Here is a 14,930-nt window from a genome sequence, read left to right as displayed (position 1 = left end):
CTTTGTAAGAAAATTGATAACTGGATGCCGTTCAGATTGAAATGCCAATGACAGAATGGATTGAATAAGCTACCTCAGCAGATCAGGTGCAGCCAACGAACAATGCACTTTTAAAGGGGTCTTTACTACGACAAAATATATTGTGCATGACAAGTAATGTGAACTGATTAATTTTAAGTCATGAGGGTAATTAATTAGCTATTCATAATTTGCCCTCCCACTGAAAATTTTTCGACTTACCCTGCCACACTCACACTTCATTTTTACCCACTCCCCTCTTATTTTTGCCTGTTTCCCCTCCCCACTGTAAAGTTTGAAGCTCCCCTGCCCTGTGGCGAAAACAATTTTCGATTTCCCCTGCCCTCGAAAAAATTCCCCTCAATATTTGTCATTCCATTCCCCCTGCAGACATGAAGCAACCCTACCCAGAGATGAAAAAACCTGTCGATTTTCCCCTGCCCTGTGAAAAAAAATCCCCTGAAAATTAACATTCTCATGCAGACACATACTGCAGTGGCCCTCTACCGGAAACACCATGGCTCAACTTCCCCTGTAGCTTCCCCTCTTCCCTCGTTTTTCGCCAAGTCCTGTACCCGGGACAATCAACCGCTATCTGCCCTGCCCGACAAAGAAAAAAACTAAAATTTGCTCCCCTGCCACCTAAAAATATGTCCCCTGCCCAAGCAAAATTAAAATTTCCCCTGCCTTCAAAAATTTCTACCGAAATAACTTTTTCGATGAACAACTCCGTTTGCTGCACCTGCCAGATCTCGGTCGGACTTTGGCTACATGAACGTCACAATGCAAGTGGCCACAACGGCCGCATTCTTTCGTTGCTAACATGGTACAACATTAATGTATGTACGCATACGTACGCTCGCGCAACCTGCACTCTGTCGTCCCATGCACATATACACACTGGACTGTCAATACTTTCAAGGGATTCTTTTTATTACATGCCTGGTATATCGAGCGTCGCGTGCTCCATAGGATTCAATGGTAACTCCTCGTTGACGTTTGACTGAAGGTGAACCGGAACTATTTTCAACTTGACAACTTTTGGATGTAAAAATGTTGAAATTTCATGTTTTGCATAGGAAATCTGGTTTTTTGAAATTTTGCGTAAAAAACTGACAAACCGCAGAACAGTAACGATGATGATGAAATCGTTCCATTTTAAACCGCTTTGCGTCATAGATGGGAATAAAGCATTTGATTATTATTTGCTAATAAATCTAAATATTTTGAGAGAAAACTGTGTAAGAAAGGCATGTAATAAAAACACTGTCGTCCAAAAAGGGACTATGTACCCTCGTAGCAGGATACCATTTATCGGACAAATGTTCACCAAGACCCTCGGGCACATAGTCCCATGTTTGGGCTATAATCATGCAATTAAACACACCCAGCGACAGTATACCATGAGAGTTTGACCAGTCCAAGACCTATATGCACGAGCGAAAGCGAGTACATACATGAGGTGAACTGGTCAAAACTGAGTGGTACACCGTCGCTTGGTGTGATTTATTGTCATTTTATCATAACAGTATATTGAAATTCTGGCGTGGAACGTCAAAAAAGAATTTTTGCACTTGTCGAGAGCGCGTGCGTAAGCTCACCGTGGTATATCGCGAATGTACCACGGCTCTTTCTATGATATGTCTCGACCAATCAGATCGCTGTATTTGCGCCATCAATATACTGGTATGGTAATATAATAATACTCCACTTACGCGTTTCCATACTGCACAGGTCTAGAAAGTTTAGATTCGATAAAAAATAAGTTCATCAGGTAACTGGATCAACAGGATTTATTTCCTCGGCGTGATAATCATTCGCACGCTCAGTAGTGACTTTATAACCCTCGTGCGTTCAACCGATGATTCAGTATTGTTTGATCTCAACATTAATTCTATTCTAATTTGCACCACGACAGCAGGCTCCGGTACATCATCACACAAGCTATTTTCTTCATCTCCAATATTGTCGCTTGATGCGTGTTTCATTTTGTCCATTACTTCGTGATCAAAGATCTAACAATACACTCTTCAAGCTACGTGCGTTTACGATCATCACGACAGGCTGTCACATGGTTTAATTTAAATATATTCATAACCCAGACGATGGGAAAAATTTTATTAGTTCTAAGTAGCTATATGTCTTCAGAGTTTCAACACATTATATTACTACTTAATGTAGTATGTGCCTCGAAAGTGAAAGACTTTTAAGTTTTGCTAAAACTTTCATCAATGAAACTTTTAACCGTTCTCTCACCAAATCACAGTGATGGCGGCCATTTTGAATTTTAAATATCGGTAAATTCATGTCAAGTAATTTGTTTCTCTAGTACCCTATTTTTTATTTTGATTTGGTGAGAGAACAGTTGAAAGTTTCGTTGATGAAAGGTTCAGCAAAACTTTAAGTCTTTCACTACCTTGAGTAGTAATATGGTATGTTGAAACTCTGGAGACATACAGCTACTTACAACTAATAAATGTTTTGCCATCATTTGGGATATGAATATATTTAAATTTAAACCATGTGACAGCCTGTCGTGATGATCGTAAATGCAAGTAGCTTGAAGAGTGTTACAGTATTGTAAGATCCCTGATCACGAAGTAAAGACAAAATGAAACACGCATCAAGCAACAATATTGGAGATGAAGAAAACAGTTTGTGTGATGAATTACCGGAGCGTGCTGTTGTGATGCAAATTAGAATAAAATTAATGTTGAGAGCAAACAATGCTGAATCATCGGTTGAACGCACACAGGTTAATGAAAGTCATTTATTAACCTGAGCGCGACAATGATGATCACGCCGAGGATATAAATCCTGTTGTTCCAGTTACCTGATGTATTTAACCTTATTTTTTACAGACTCTAAACTTTTTGAAGCCGTGTGGAATGGAAACGCGTAAGTGGAATATAAAGAATCCCAACAAGGCATAAACCCCTTTACAGTTCCGTGGACCAGCGTTCTATACCCATGATGCTTTACGAAACTCACTGCTTTGAGGACACCACTTCGAGCCTGAGCGTATCGGCTATTCTTTAACACAGGTCTGCAATAGTCAGATTCATTTTTCGCGTCTTTTCAGACTCATTCTGCGAAGAAATGCGAGATGCGCAGTCATATTTCATATGTCGATGTATTTATAGCTGTTTGATGCAACTGTTTGCCAATTGCTCAACAATTTTACGGAAATCTGAAAAAAATGTTTATAGGATTCGCGTTTGTTTACATCTGCGGTCAGTGCAGATGTAGCAAGTATTCCTGATTTTGCAAAATTTAGATTCGTGTAGTTGCAACGAAAACTTTACACGAGACACCTTCAGGACATGTCTCCTTCAACTAACGCGAGACTGGTGTTCTGGTCCAATAATTACCACTGTCTCGTGTCAAGTTTTACGTGTTTGAATGGAGGTTCCCATTTGTCTCCGAGCTAAAAAATTTTGTTCAATGGATTTTGTCTGTATATATTAAAATCACCAGTGCTTTTATTCCTAATCTTTACATGTTCATTGCAGCCTCGACATTCACTTTGACGGCAGTAATGGGGTAATATTATTGTATACTTTTGCGTGTAAATCCCTTGTCAAAAGCAACAGCCAATTATTGTGATCAACATCCGTAGATGTAAACAAATTAGAACGACCCAAATTTCTTCCGGATTTTCATAAAACTGTAAATAATTGGCGAACTTTATATTCCACAGTTTTCAAATAGATTGACAATTACAAAATGACTAATCAGCTTACTTTTTCGACAGAATAAGTCAGATAACAAGCGAAAATTAATCGTACTATAGCAGACCTGTGTTAAATAGTAGGCGGAACGCTCGTTTCACAAAGCATCATGGGTATAGAAAGCTGGTCCACGTAACTGTAAGGGGCTTATTGACAGCCCAATGTGTATATGTGAGACGACAGAGCGCAGGTCACGCAAGCATACGTATGCGTACATTATATATTATAGTCCAAACATGGGACTATGTGCCCGAGGATAGGTGACCGTTTGCCCTCCTTACGTCGGGCAAATGGTCTCCTGCTTCGAGGGTACATAGTCCCTTGTTTGGGCTATAATATATTAACTACATGCCTGTCTCACAGTTTTCATTCTACATTTTTGAGTTCCCATACGAATGACAACCATATGCTTTATTTCCATGTTAATCTGTTGAAAAAATAGAACGATTTTTATCATCAAACGGCGCATTGATATATTTAAATCACTGTCAAGTACTCTGTTGAACTTTTTTTGCATAATTTTGTAAAAACATTATTTTGTATGTAAAACATATCATTTCATAATTTTGATATCCCGAAGTTGTCAAGTTGAAAATAAACCCGGTTCACTTTATGCGGCCCACAACGTCATCAACGAGTTACCATGGAATCCTATGGCGCGCGTGACGTTTGATATGAGGCATGTAATAAACATTCTAGTTTTTCAACTGATTTTCGTCTAACATGGAAATAAAGCATACGATTGTTATCAAGTTCGTATTATCATACATTAGTTTACGTAGAATATCAATTCAATATGACGGAGTGCCCTTGACAGAACGTGGAAATTACAATCTGAAGAGTGCAGATCAAACAGTACGACGCACTCAGGTCAAACAGAAGAACGAAATTACAAACAGAAAAGCGCTTATCAAAACAGAACGACTCTGGTTATACAGAATGACGAAATCACAAACTGAAGAAGGCAGGTCAAAACAGAACGACGAAATTACAAACTGAAGCCGTTTAGTGTCGTTTTTGGCCACGGTATATTTAACCTACCACAGTCAAACTCATCGCTTTCATCAAGGCAGTCGGAATAATCGTCACACATGTAAATATCGGGCAAACATATCCCTCCGTCACATTCGAATTCGCCACCATCACAAACTGGTTAAAATGTTTATAATCGGACGAGGAGACAATATTTTAATATCGACACCATAACTATTTTCTTCCTAGTTCCATACAAAACTGTTGATTTTTATTATTAAGAATTTGTTTGAAATGAACTTCACATACGTTTCATCACAGCTCAGTATACAACCACCACATATGAAGCAAAAAGAGAAAAATCACTGAATAAAAACAACAAAAATTAAATGAAAGCAGTATAAAAATTACAAAGTAAAAGCTTAAGTTTTCAAATTGTACTCAAACCAGTCAATACTTGTAGCTGCTTTAATTTCCAACGGCAAATCATTCCAAAGTGCGGGCGCACAAACAGAAAACACTCTCTGACCATATATCTTGTTGAAATTGCCACGAAGTGGTGTTGAATGTAATTTCTCATTAGACGTAACACACGTCTCTCGCCGGTACATATAATTTAACCAAATCTCTCAATTAAAAAGATGTGTTTTCATGAAAAATTTTTAAAGTCAACAATAGTATTTTAAATTTAATGCGGGCATCTATTCAATGAAAATCTTTCAGTATGGTTGAGATACGATCAAACCTACGCGCACGAGAAACTAATCTCGCTGCGGTATACTGAAGAGACTGCAGTCGAGTAAGTTGGTCGTTAGGAAAACTAATGCAAAGATTGTTACAGTAATGTATAGTTGGAATGTCACAAATGCATGGACTAGTTTTTCGCTTGTGGATCTATCAAGCTATTTACGGATCTCAGCTAGTTAATTTATAAAAAAAGAAACCGTTTCTGCACAACATATTAACATGGTCAGACATGCAACCATCCTGACTCAAAATAGCACCGAGATTCCAGACTGACACTGAAGGAATGATGTCACAATTGCCGATTCTGACAATATCTAGCTTTGTCCAATTAAACTTCAAACGTGACGAGAAGAGAACAACTTCTGTCTTGTTTGTGTCTTGTAGACGTGATAATTCAATTAAGTACAAATAAGTGGTGCTGTACAGTGTGTAAACATTACGTGTAACGTGGCCAAGCACAGTTCCTTGTCAGCCTTGTGGAACACCATATTTGGTGACCACCTTGAGCTTGCGTAAATGCATATACACGCACACTACGGCGCGCCAAATGTTTCAAAAATATTTATCGTCATTGAGTAAAAATAAACTGTCAAATGTTCTTTCTAAAAAAGTCTTAAACGTGTATGAATAATAAAGAAAAAAGTTCTTTCGTCCATATCATTGCATTTTATTAATGTACCTTTTCATAAAAATAGCATTAAAATATCCTTCAATTTAAAATATGAGTGAGATAAGCAGAAAAAGATGGCAAAAATTTAGAAATATAAAAAACATGTCTTTCACGATTGAAATAATGCTTTTGAATAAAAAGTAAAGAAACAAAAAAAAAGAAAAGAAAATGTGATTAAAAATTTAAAGTTGCGTAAAATTATAAATTGTTAGTGACTTTTTCAAACGTCGTGAGGAAGCAATCACATATATAGGCCTAAGTAAAGGAATTATGTTATCGACGATGTTAGAAAAAGTCATCCCGTACCTATTTACGTCAATAACGTGCGTTTGTGTTGAGCGCAAAAAGAGTGCGATGAGTTTTCGAAACTAAAATATTAAAACAAAAACAAAATGAAGACAACACCACTCAGGAAATAATAGCAGATCTTTTCGATAAAAAGTATATAACACAAAAAAAACGAAAAAAACACAGAAACAAAAATTAAAATTATATAAAAAAAAGGGAAAACTGGAATTAAAAAGACAGTTGTTGACGCACTAGATAAAATCTGGCCTTATCCTGAAAAAGAGTGTCCCGTCAAAAAAAAAAAAAAAAAAAAAAAAAACGAATACAGCAAAAAAAAAAAAAAAAAAAAAAAAAAAAAAAACCACTGCACCTTGGGAAGCTGGTGACGTCAAAGTATAGTTCACGTGAATTTCGTGCGACCATGCGCGTTTTTACCCATTCCTTCTCTGTATTGATGGTATGAGGCGCTGGTGGGCGTTGAGAGTGTCACGCCCTGGCTCTTATTTTACAAAACACTACGAAAGCCAGGCTGAGCCAAGAGGTTTTAGTATGGCATCGAATATCTATACACATTGAAGGTAAGTACGCTGTTGTACGCTGTTGTCGTTTAACCGCAGACGGCCATGGCCATTTAGTAATGTAGGTGCGCCACTGCACTGCATGCAGCTCAGATGATGCAGTGCTGTGTTTGGCCTGGGTACGGTATGTTGGTCGGACCATGGTCAGACGGAAAAATTACAAATTAGAGCTACAGCTAGCTCAGGGGTCCAAACGGTCAGGAAATGCGGGCCGCACCGTCCGACGCACATATACCCAGGGCAAAACCCAGAGCTAAACACTGAGCATTGTAGCCCTGCGTACAGGTCTGTGTTATACGGCCTCGTGGCCGTATAACGCCGGGAACACACAGACCTCTACGCAGGGCTATGACCATTGCAGCTATACGTGCATTGTTATTCTTTGGCATTAAATTGACTGAAGTGAACATGAAAGCGCTTGGACAGGGCGTGTGATTGTAAACGCAGAAACATGGAACTTGGTAGCGTGTTCAAGTGTTTTATATTACTAATTTCACAGTCGCTTGGTGGGCTATTCAGCTCTGGGACTATTCGCCCCATAGACGAGTGTACAGAAGCGAGAAATACCTCTAGTCTGGAAACAGAATGGATAAAAACCAGGCCATGTCACATTCTGTGTCCGATTTCACTGTGAAAATTAGCAAGTTCATCTATCATGTAACCTTCGATAATTATCATTAAGTATCATTGTAAATGTGCACCCATCTTTTATTTCAGAAAATAGCCATTTCATTTCCTGACTTGAGGTGTTTCTCGCTTCTGTACACTTGTCTATTGGGCGAATAGTCCTAGAGCTGAATAGCCCACCAAGCGACTGTGCTAATTTCCATGTTCTCATTCCAAGTTCATTCACATAAAGGGCGATGGTCGTTGTAACGGCATCAGACTGAGATTCACCACTTTCTATGTGCAGACACCGTCCATTAATGAGTTGCGTTATTACAAATCGTGGCAGATTTCTCATAAAGTTTTCATTTGATGGTGACATGAATGTTTTTTGGACAGTAGAGAGCCTTCCACGTCGACCGAGGTAACTGACTGTAGGATTTGTGTTTATTTTTCGACAAGAAAGGGAAGTTTTCTTTGCAGGCCGGATAATTCTGTTTCTTACCTTAGTGATTAGGCTATGGAAGAGAACGTCGGAACGTAGAATAAACTACACTTATAGAACTACCCAGAAAACATCACGCCTGTGACGCTGACACTCAGTGACACGTACATGTCAACTCCCTTGTCCTCCATACAATTCGGCAACACAAATGGAAACACAAGAGTTTAAAATACTAGTCATTCATTTAATGGATCTCATCTATAAGCGTGACAGTCACAAAATCTGAACCACGTTGTCTTTTATTTTTTCTTGTCAGTAAAAACTGATAATTCTGAAATTCCATACGTGTGTCGTCACACTCTGCAACACGCGGTAAACTTATCACATGACTTAGGCTACGATCATATAACCAGGGTTACAATTATTTACCAAAAATATGCTAATGAACAGCGGAAGTGTACACTTGCTCAATTGAATGCAAGTAAGAGTTTAACATGTTGGTAATGGTTTCTACAGGAACACAACCAAAGACCTCCAAGCCAATAATAAAGTTAAATTGTGTTATGAAATATTACTTGTTGATGAATAATTTGGCAAATATTGTTTAAATTATTTTATATTTATTTATTTATTTATTTATCTATGGCAAAACTTTTCAGCAGATCATGGATATACCAAGCATATTGGATGAAATGGATTCACAGGAAATCAGAACAGCTGTAAACAACCTCTTCCGAGGAAGTTCAACGCAACGAAGTCCAGCACCATCACAAAATACCATGTCACGAAATCCACCATCCATTTCGAGAAAACAAAGCAGTGTACCGGTATTTCCTCGATCTGCACATTTTCAGTATATTCCCAAATCTAAAACTTATAATATGAAACTGTGTGTGCTTAAGTACAATGAAGAGGTCATCACAGATAGTGCAGGGAGTATGCATTGCTGGGATGGAAGCTACCTGTTGAGAGGTGATATCTCATTGGAAAGTAAATGGAATGAAAAAAAGACAGAGCAAGAAATTCAGAACATGATAAATCTGTCATATCCAGACTACATTGGCAAATTTAAATTTGTCAATGTGCCACACCGCGGGGGCGCTGTCCAATTAAGAATAGCCTCACCCTCATTTAAATTCAGTGCAAAAGCACTATGGGACACCAAGACCTACGCCAAAACGGTCTATGTAATGCTTGACACGGAGCATGATGACCCCTCAAATGAAAGCGAAGGACCATTACCGGTAGTAAGTATCAACCATCCATCTGCCTTGAGATCTTCAACCATTGAAGGTACACATACCGGTACTAGTGAAGTGACTGAAGAAGTAGACACATCAGTCCAGTCCATCCAGTCCACTGTGAACAGCAGTATTGATTTTGTTGATATTACTGAGACAGAAAACAATCCTTCACAGCTCAACCAAGATGAAAGCACCATTGCTGCCCATCATCCATTGTCTTCTGTTGAAGATCATGATGTGCAGACTCGGGCTAGGGAAGAAGGACAACCCCTGTTGCCTGTAATGGTTGGTCAAACTGCCCAGGTCAGAGAAGAAGGACAACCCCTGTTGCCTGTAATGGTTGGTCAAACTGCCCAGGTCAGAGAAGAAGGACAACCCCTGTTGCCTGTAATGGTTGGTCAAACTGCCCAGGTCAGAGAAGAAGGACAACCCCTGTTGCCTGTAATGGTTGGTCAAACTGCCCAGGTCAGAGAAGAAGGTCGATGCCCATTGTCTGTAATCGCTGGTCAAACTACTCAGTCCAGAGAAGAAAGACAATCTAATGAACCAATGAGATCAGCGACCACGTCCAACACCCGAGATAATGTATCTACCACTACATCAAGGCGCAGGTCAAGGTCCCCCAGTCCTGATAGCATTCTTCAAGAACCTGAAGCTTTGACAAATGTAAAGAAACACAAGGGCAACCAACAGGATGTAAGTATTGTACATCAGTAGTTTGCATTTTGTGCAGAATAACAGATGTAGCTCATTTTGGTAAGGCCATATGTCTATTAGGCTGCCTCACCATTTCATCAGTACCAGTATACATACAACTGTTTTCCATTAAACTCAAAAGTTATTGTGTGCACAAATGTTTCCTGAATGCAGTAAAAAATTACTTGACACTCTGATTTACTGAGATGTTACTGTATGTCTTACATGAGTTGGCAAATGTGTGTTTCACTCAAGACCAAAACGAGAGAGTGAGACGAACAGCACAGAAATGTTGGTTTATTTTTCTCACATTACACATTACATTATTTTATTTTATTGTGGGAATCATCTTTGAATTCATATGACATTCTTATATTACCAGTATGTCAAGTGTTTTTGGTCAACAAAAATGACTTGAAGTAATGTTTACCCAGCTAATTATACTTACAAATCTTACTATTTTGGCACACCAAGGTTAATTTGAGTAGTTAAACATCACCGGATATAGTATATCATTTGGCTTGGGTTAGAATTCCCTACAGTCGCAGTAGGGATCAGCATTAATTTTACACTACCTCTTTGTGTTGAAGTATTATACCAGTAGGAGGTAGCATGTCAGTGCTAGGTTTATATTTTTCCTAAAGTCAATATGTTGACGTATATTGATGCACTGAATTAAGTTTATACAAGGCAGTGATCTTCAAACTCTGGGGCCCTATTCTAACTTTGATGCACCTTTAATTTCCATATCTGCACTTATCATTTACAGGGTGATTACAATAGCAAAACAGTGGGACCACAAATAACTTATATATTTTCTTACTTTTAGGATGTCACTCTACGAGACATTATAACTAGAGCTGACAAGCAGAGAAGATTCAAGATTATGGTAAGTGATTAAAACCTAGTTAAGTACTACACAGTTATCTTGTTCACATTGGCAACCCAACTGAAATTTGGGCCGACGCAAAATAATTGTCCTTTTGGGATTAAATTTGGTCCGTGTCCACACTTACCGGTACCAGAATTAGGGCCGACGTAACTTTACCTTCCTTTGTGACCTCTGACCTGTCAAAGTTCAAAATGGTGCATTTGAATAATGGCATGCTGTTTCTACTGTTCATGATTTTCCTGCGTTTTTACGCACAAGAAGGGCAAATATGACTACCACTCACCCTTTTAATCATCGGAGAGATCTTCACTATTTATTGGATGAACATATGGTATATATAAGACCGCGGTGGAGAAATAACCAGTGCGCGGCATTTTTGACATGCCTCTCTAGTCTATTACGTGCAGTGTGGAATCGAATGACATGGTCTCATTTGCGGAACAAAGGTTGGTGGGAAGTTCTGTGTACATGGGATGATATTAAAATGTAAAGACTGGATTGAAAACTTTCGATAGGTGTAAACTTTAGTTTCAAACGTCGTTTGTTTTGTGCGAATAGGGTGACTAGTTCAACTTTGATCCATGGCGAGCCTGGTCAACTGGGACCAGGGCCGATGCAACATGTCCACACTGGCGATTTGCATCAGACCAAATTTTGCGTCGGCCACTCCCCCCTCCCCCCTCCCCCCCCCCTTCTCACCGGGACCAAACTGTGTCGGCCCAGGGCCGACTCAGCATGTCCACATTGGTTTTTTACGTCGGCCCCGGCCCAGGTCCGGACCTAAGGCCGACGCAAAGTTGTCAATCTGAACAGGCCATGTATTTACAATGTAGGTTACATACCTGATTCAGCAAATGTAACTCAGTTACTTTTTAATAAAGGGTTACAGTTTGTAAGACCACAAACTGTAAGTGTTGATAGGAAAAGCTATACCGGTATGTGTCTTTTTTCATGACAACAACTGAACTAAAATGTTAAATTTGTGGTATAGTAATGCAGGTGTGAGGATATGCCTGTCTGAGTGTTTATATCTGCATTGCATTACTTGTAATTAATTTCCTCAACATCACTGTGTTTATTGCTTTTGTATTAGGTAAAATTTTTCTGTTCTGCCAAGCTTATTGGGCCAAACTTACTGTAATGTGAAAAATGATACTGACTTTTGCTCAGAGTGTATTTCCTTAGAAGTAATGAATATCACTTCAATATTTTACATGTAATTATTGTCTTATAGCAAACAAGACCATTCAAATACTTGCAATTTAATTTAATTATAAGAAATTCTGCACAAGCATCAACATCATAACTTTGAACTTTTACCCTTACATATGAGGTACATACAGCACTAGCCAATAATGTTTGATGACACCCATAGTGTAATTGTATACCTGAAGTGTACATTCTATCAATATGTGACATATTGTTCATGCATGTGTTTTATATGTCATTTGTCTCTTCAAATCATAACAATATATATATGTCTGTGTTTCACCACAAAAGGTCTACCAAATCCTGGCAATTACTGCGCGGTCAATGTGGTCATAAAGCTAATTGCATGCTGCATAAACCCATAATGGAATATTTATCTGAGGTGGTTGTTGGCAGTACATTTATCCAAGCTGTGATAGAAGTGAGTATTGTAATCTTTATTGCAGGATAAGTTTTCTTAAAGTTATTTCACATTATTCGAAGACAGACATATTGTATGATTAACTTCTGTAATCATGCTGAATTGTTTCTCAGTGTTATATAATACTATTGTTATTAATCCTGTTTAAGGACTTTTCTGTGCCATGTAGCCAGTTTGATTTTCATGCTGATTCAAATTATGTGTTATCAGTTGTGCCAGGTACATTTTACATGACATTGTACAACATTCACTTTACTAAACTACAGTCAAGAAATATTTCATACATGTACATGATTTTAATGATACTAGATTGTATATAATACCAAAAATTCAAACTTAACATACTTTGTTTAGTAATACTAAAAATATAACTTGTAAATATCACTCTTATTTACATGAGACATCACCTGTTTGGTACATGTACATACTAGATAACTGAAATAGATGAAGAACATGGTAATAATCAACTCAAATTTAATATCATCTGAAAGAAATCAAGTCGCGCAACTATACTTCAGTTTTAAAAGAATGAAAAGTGAGTGACCTCAAAAAACTGCATGCATTTTTACAGGGCCTTCATTCCTAATGTATCCAACTTTCTGTGAACAATGAGGATCATCTATTAAAGCAACAAATATACTTTCTCCTTGGTCAAGGTAATATGTACATTCTCATAATTCCAAATTTATCACATCTATGTGTGTCTTGTATCAATATCTGTCTTTTTCATGTGCTTGTAGATTCTCTCATTGATTGGAGACAATGAATGCGAGGATGAATACCAAGCAGCTGTGACCAACTTCATCAGGTGTTTGCCATTGGATATGGCTGGACAAGATGGCTTTGACTGCTCTGAACTATTTGAAGAAACCTTGAGAGCTTTGTCTGCTGAAAATGAGGTGCAGTTTAATACTTTCACTTTTATCTTATGTGAATGTCTGTTGATCCAGCAGCAATATTGTGTCCTGATGATGTGCTAATAAGAATTTTGTCTCGCTAACCATACATGTAATGATGTATTGCTATTTTAACTCAGTGTCCTACCTTACGTCTAATTCCGGATTGACAATACTTCCTTGCCTACACAGACAATATTTGTTATAGATAGCCAGTAGACTGGGTCAGTGACCAAGCTGACCCTCTAATTGATAGTCGGAAAGCCGTAGATGGTAATCAAAGACTTATCTTGGCATTTCTACTTTTGGACAAAAAGTACACGTTTTTGAACTTATTACTTTACAATATATAAAAAAGTGATCATGCCAATACATGTCTACAATTATATCTTGATTTACTTTAGACATACTCTTCCAAGTATAGACAATACTCTAATGTGTAAAATATGGATCACAGAGCACGGTCCCTCTATTGATGCATGAATGAACCGTGCACAGAGCGATGTAAGTTTATGTGTTTGCTCAGCAAGTTGAGTGGGTTTATAGTACCCTTCAACTTGTTTGCTCCTGTTCACTGGAGAATGCTATATTTGGGCCAAATTACCCATGATACAATTATACCAGAAATGAAGGTTTCTGTTGTACACTGAATGTTGCAATTGAAGATTCACCGTCTTTTTTGAACTCAACTTGTTTTAGTGTTATGGCAGTGATTCAGTCTTGTTTGTTTTCTTTTTCCCATGAATGGATCGCATTTACTCATCTGCATGTTTATAGCATTTAGCAGAGGTAATACACAATACAGTGGCAGGCACAAGGAGACGAGTGTGGATAGTAGATGATGAAGAGTTTGAAGATTGTACTTGTCGCCATATCCTTTGCTTGATTTTGTGGGGTTGACTGTCCGAGATGCTAGTGAACTGACAATTAATATGTGTAAGCTTTACTTACCTGCATCAGGACTGCAGTATGGGTAGCTACTTATAAACACAAATATAATATGGACATATGGTGACATTTAATGAAAGGACGTATGTTAAAAATGTATACCCACTATCCTGGTTTTAGCTTGGCTGTCAGCGATACCGAGCTTTTGTAAAAGGTGGATGTGTGGCATCATCAGATGTACGGTGTTCATCAACTTTTGACATTCAAAAATGCTTCTTCAAAATGTTCACTCCCATTTAATATGACCTTAAGTATGCAAATTTGTAGTTTTGAGGCTCATTTCGCTATTTGGGGGAAAATATCCTTAAAGGCTAGTCTGACTGCTTTAATATGTGGTATGCAGGTCCATAAGAATCAGTGACTTTATTCATATTATTTAGATCAAATTGTGATGAAATATGCAAATTTGTATTTTTGGGCAATTTTTGAAATTTCTTGGTCCAAAAATATATTGAAATATGTGATGAAATCTGCAATTTGTAATTTTGAGGCAATTTTGTCCCTTTTAGTCACAAAATTGGTTTCTCAAAAAACTACATGTACTTGTCTCATAGCTTTGCTTGACATGT

The 14,930-nt window shown here is 38.0% G+C and overlaps 2 protein-coding genes across 9 annotated transcripts in view; one reads left to right on the top strand and one right to left on the bottom strand.

Annotated features, from left to right (window-relative positions):
• Positions 1-14,930, bottom strand: part of LOC139115230 (polycystin-1-like protein 2) — a 96,321-nt gene that overhangs the window by 50,932 nt on the left and 30,459 nt on the right. The gene's annotated exons all lie outside the window — the stretch shown is intronic.
• LOC139115231 (uncharacterized) lies at positions 6,876-13,393 on the top strand. Its single transcript, XM_070677199.1, has 5 exons — positions 6,876-7,004; positions 8,715-9,995; positions 10,825-10,884; positions 12,388-12,517; positions 13,258-13,393. Exons 2-4 carry the CDS (start codon positions 8,721-8,723, stop codon positions 12,430-12,432), a joined length of 1,380 nt encoding a protein of 459 aa, XP_070533300.1. The 5' UTR covers positions 6,876-7,004; positions 8,715-8,720; the 3' UTR covers positions 12,433-12,517; positions 13,258-13,393.

This window comes from Ptychodera flava, chromosome 17, assembly GCF_041260155.1.
Source record: "Ptychodera flava strain L36383 chromosome 17, AS_Pfla_20210202, whole genome shotgun sequence".
Classification (NCBI taxonomy): domain Eukaryota; kingdom Metazoa; phylum Hemichordata; class Enteropneusta; family Ptychoderidae; genus Ptychodera; species Ptychodera flava.
Note: the sequence above shows the minus strand (reverse complement) of the source record. Positions and strands in the feature narration are given on the sequence as shown.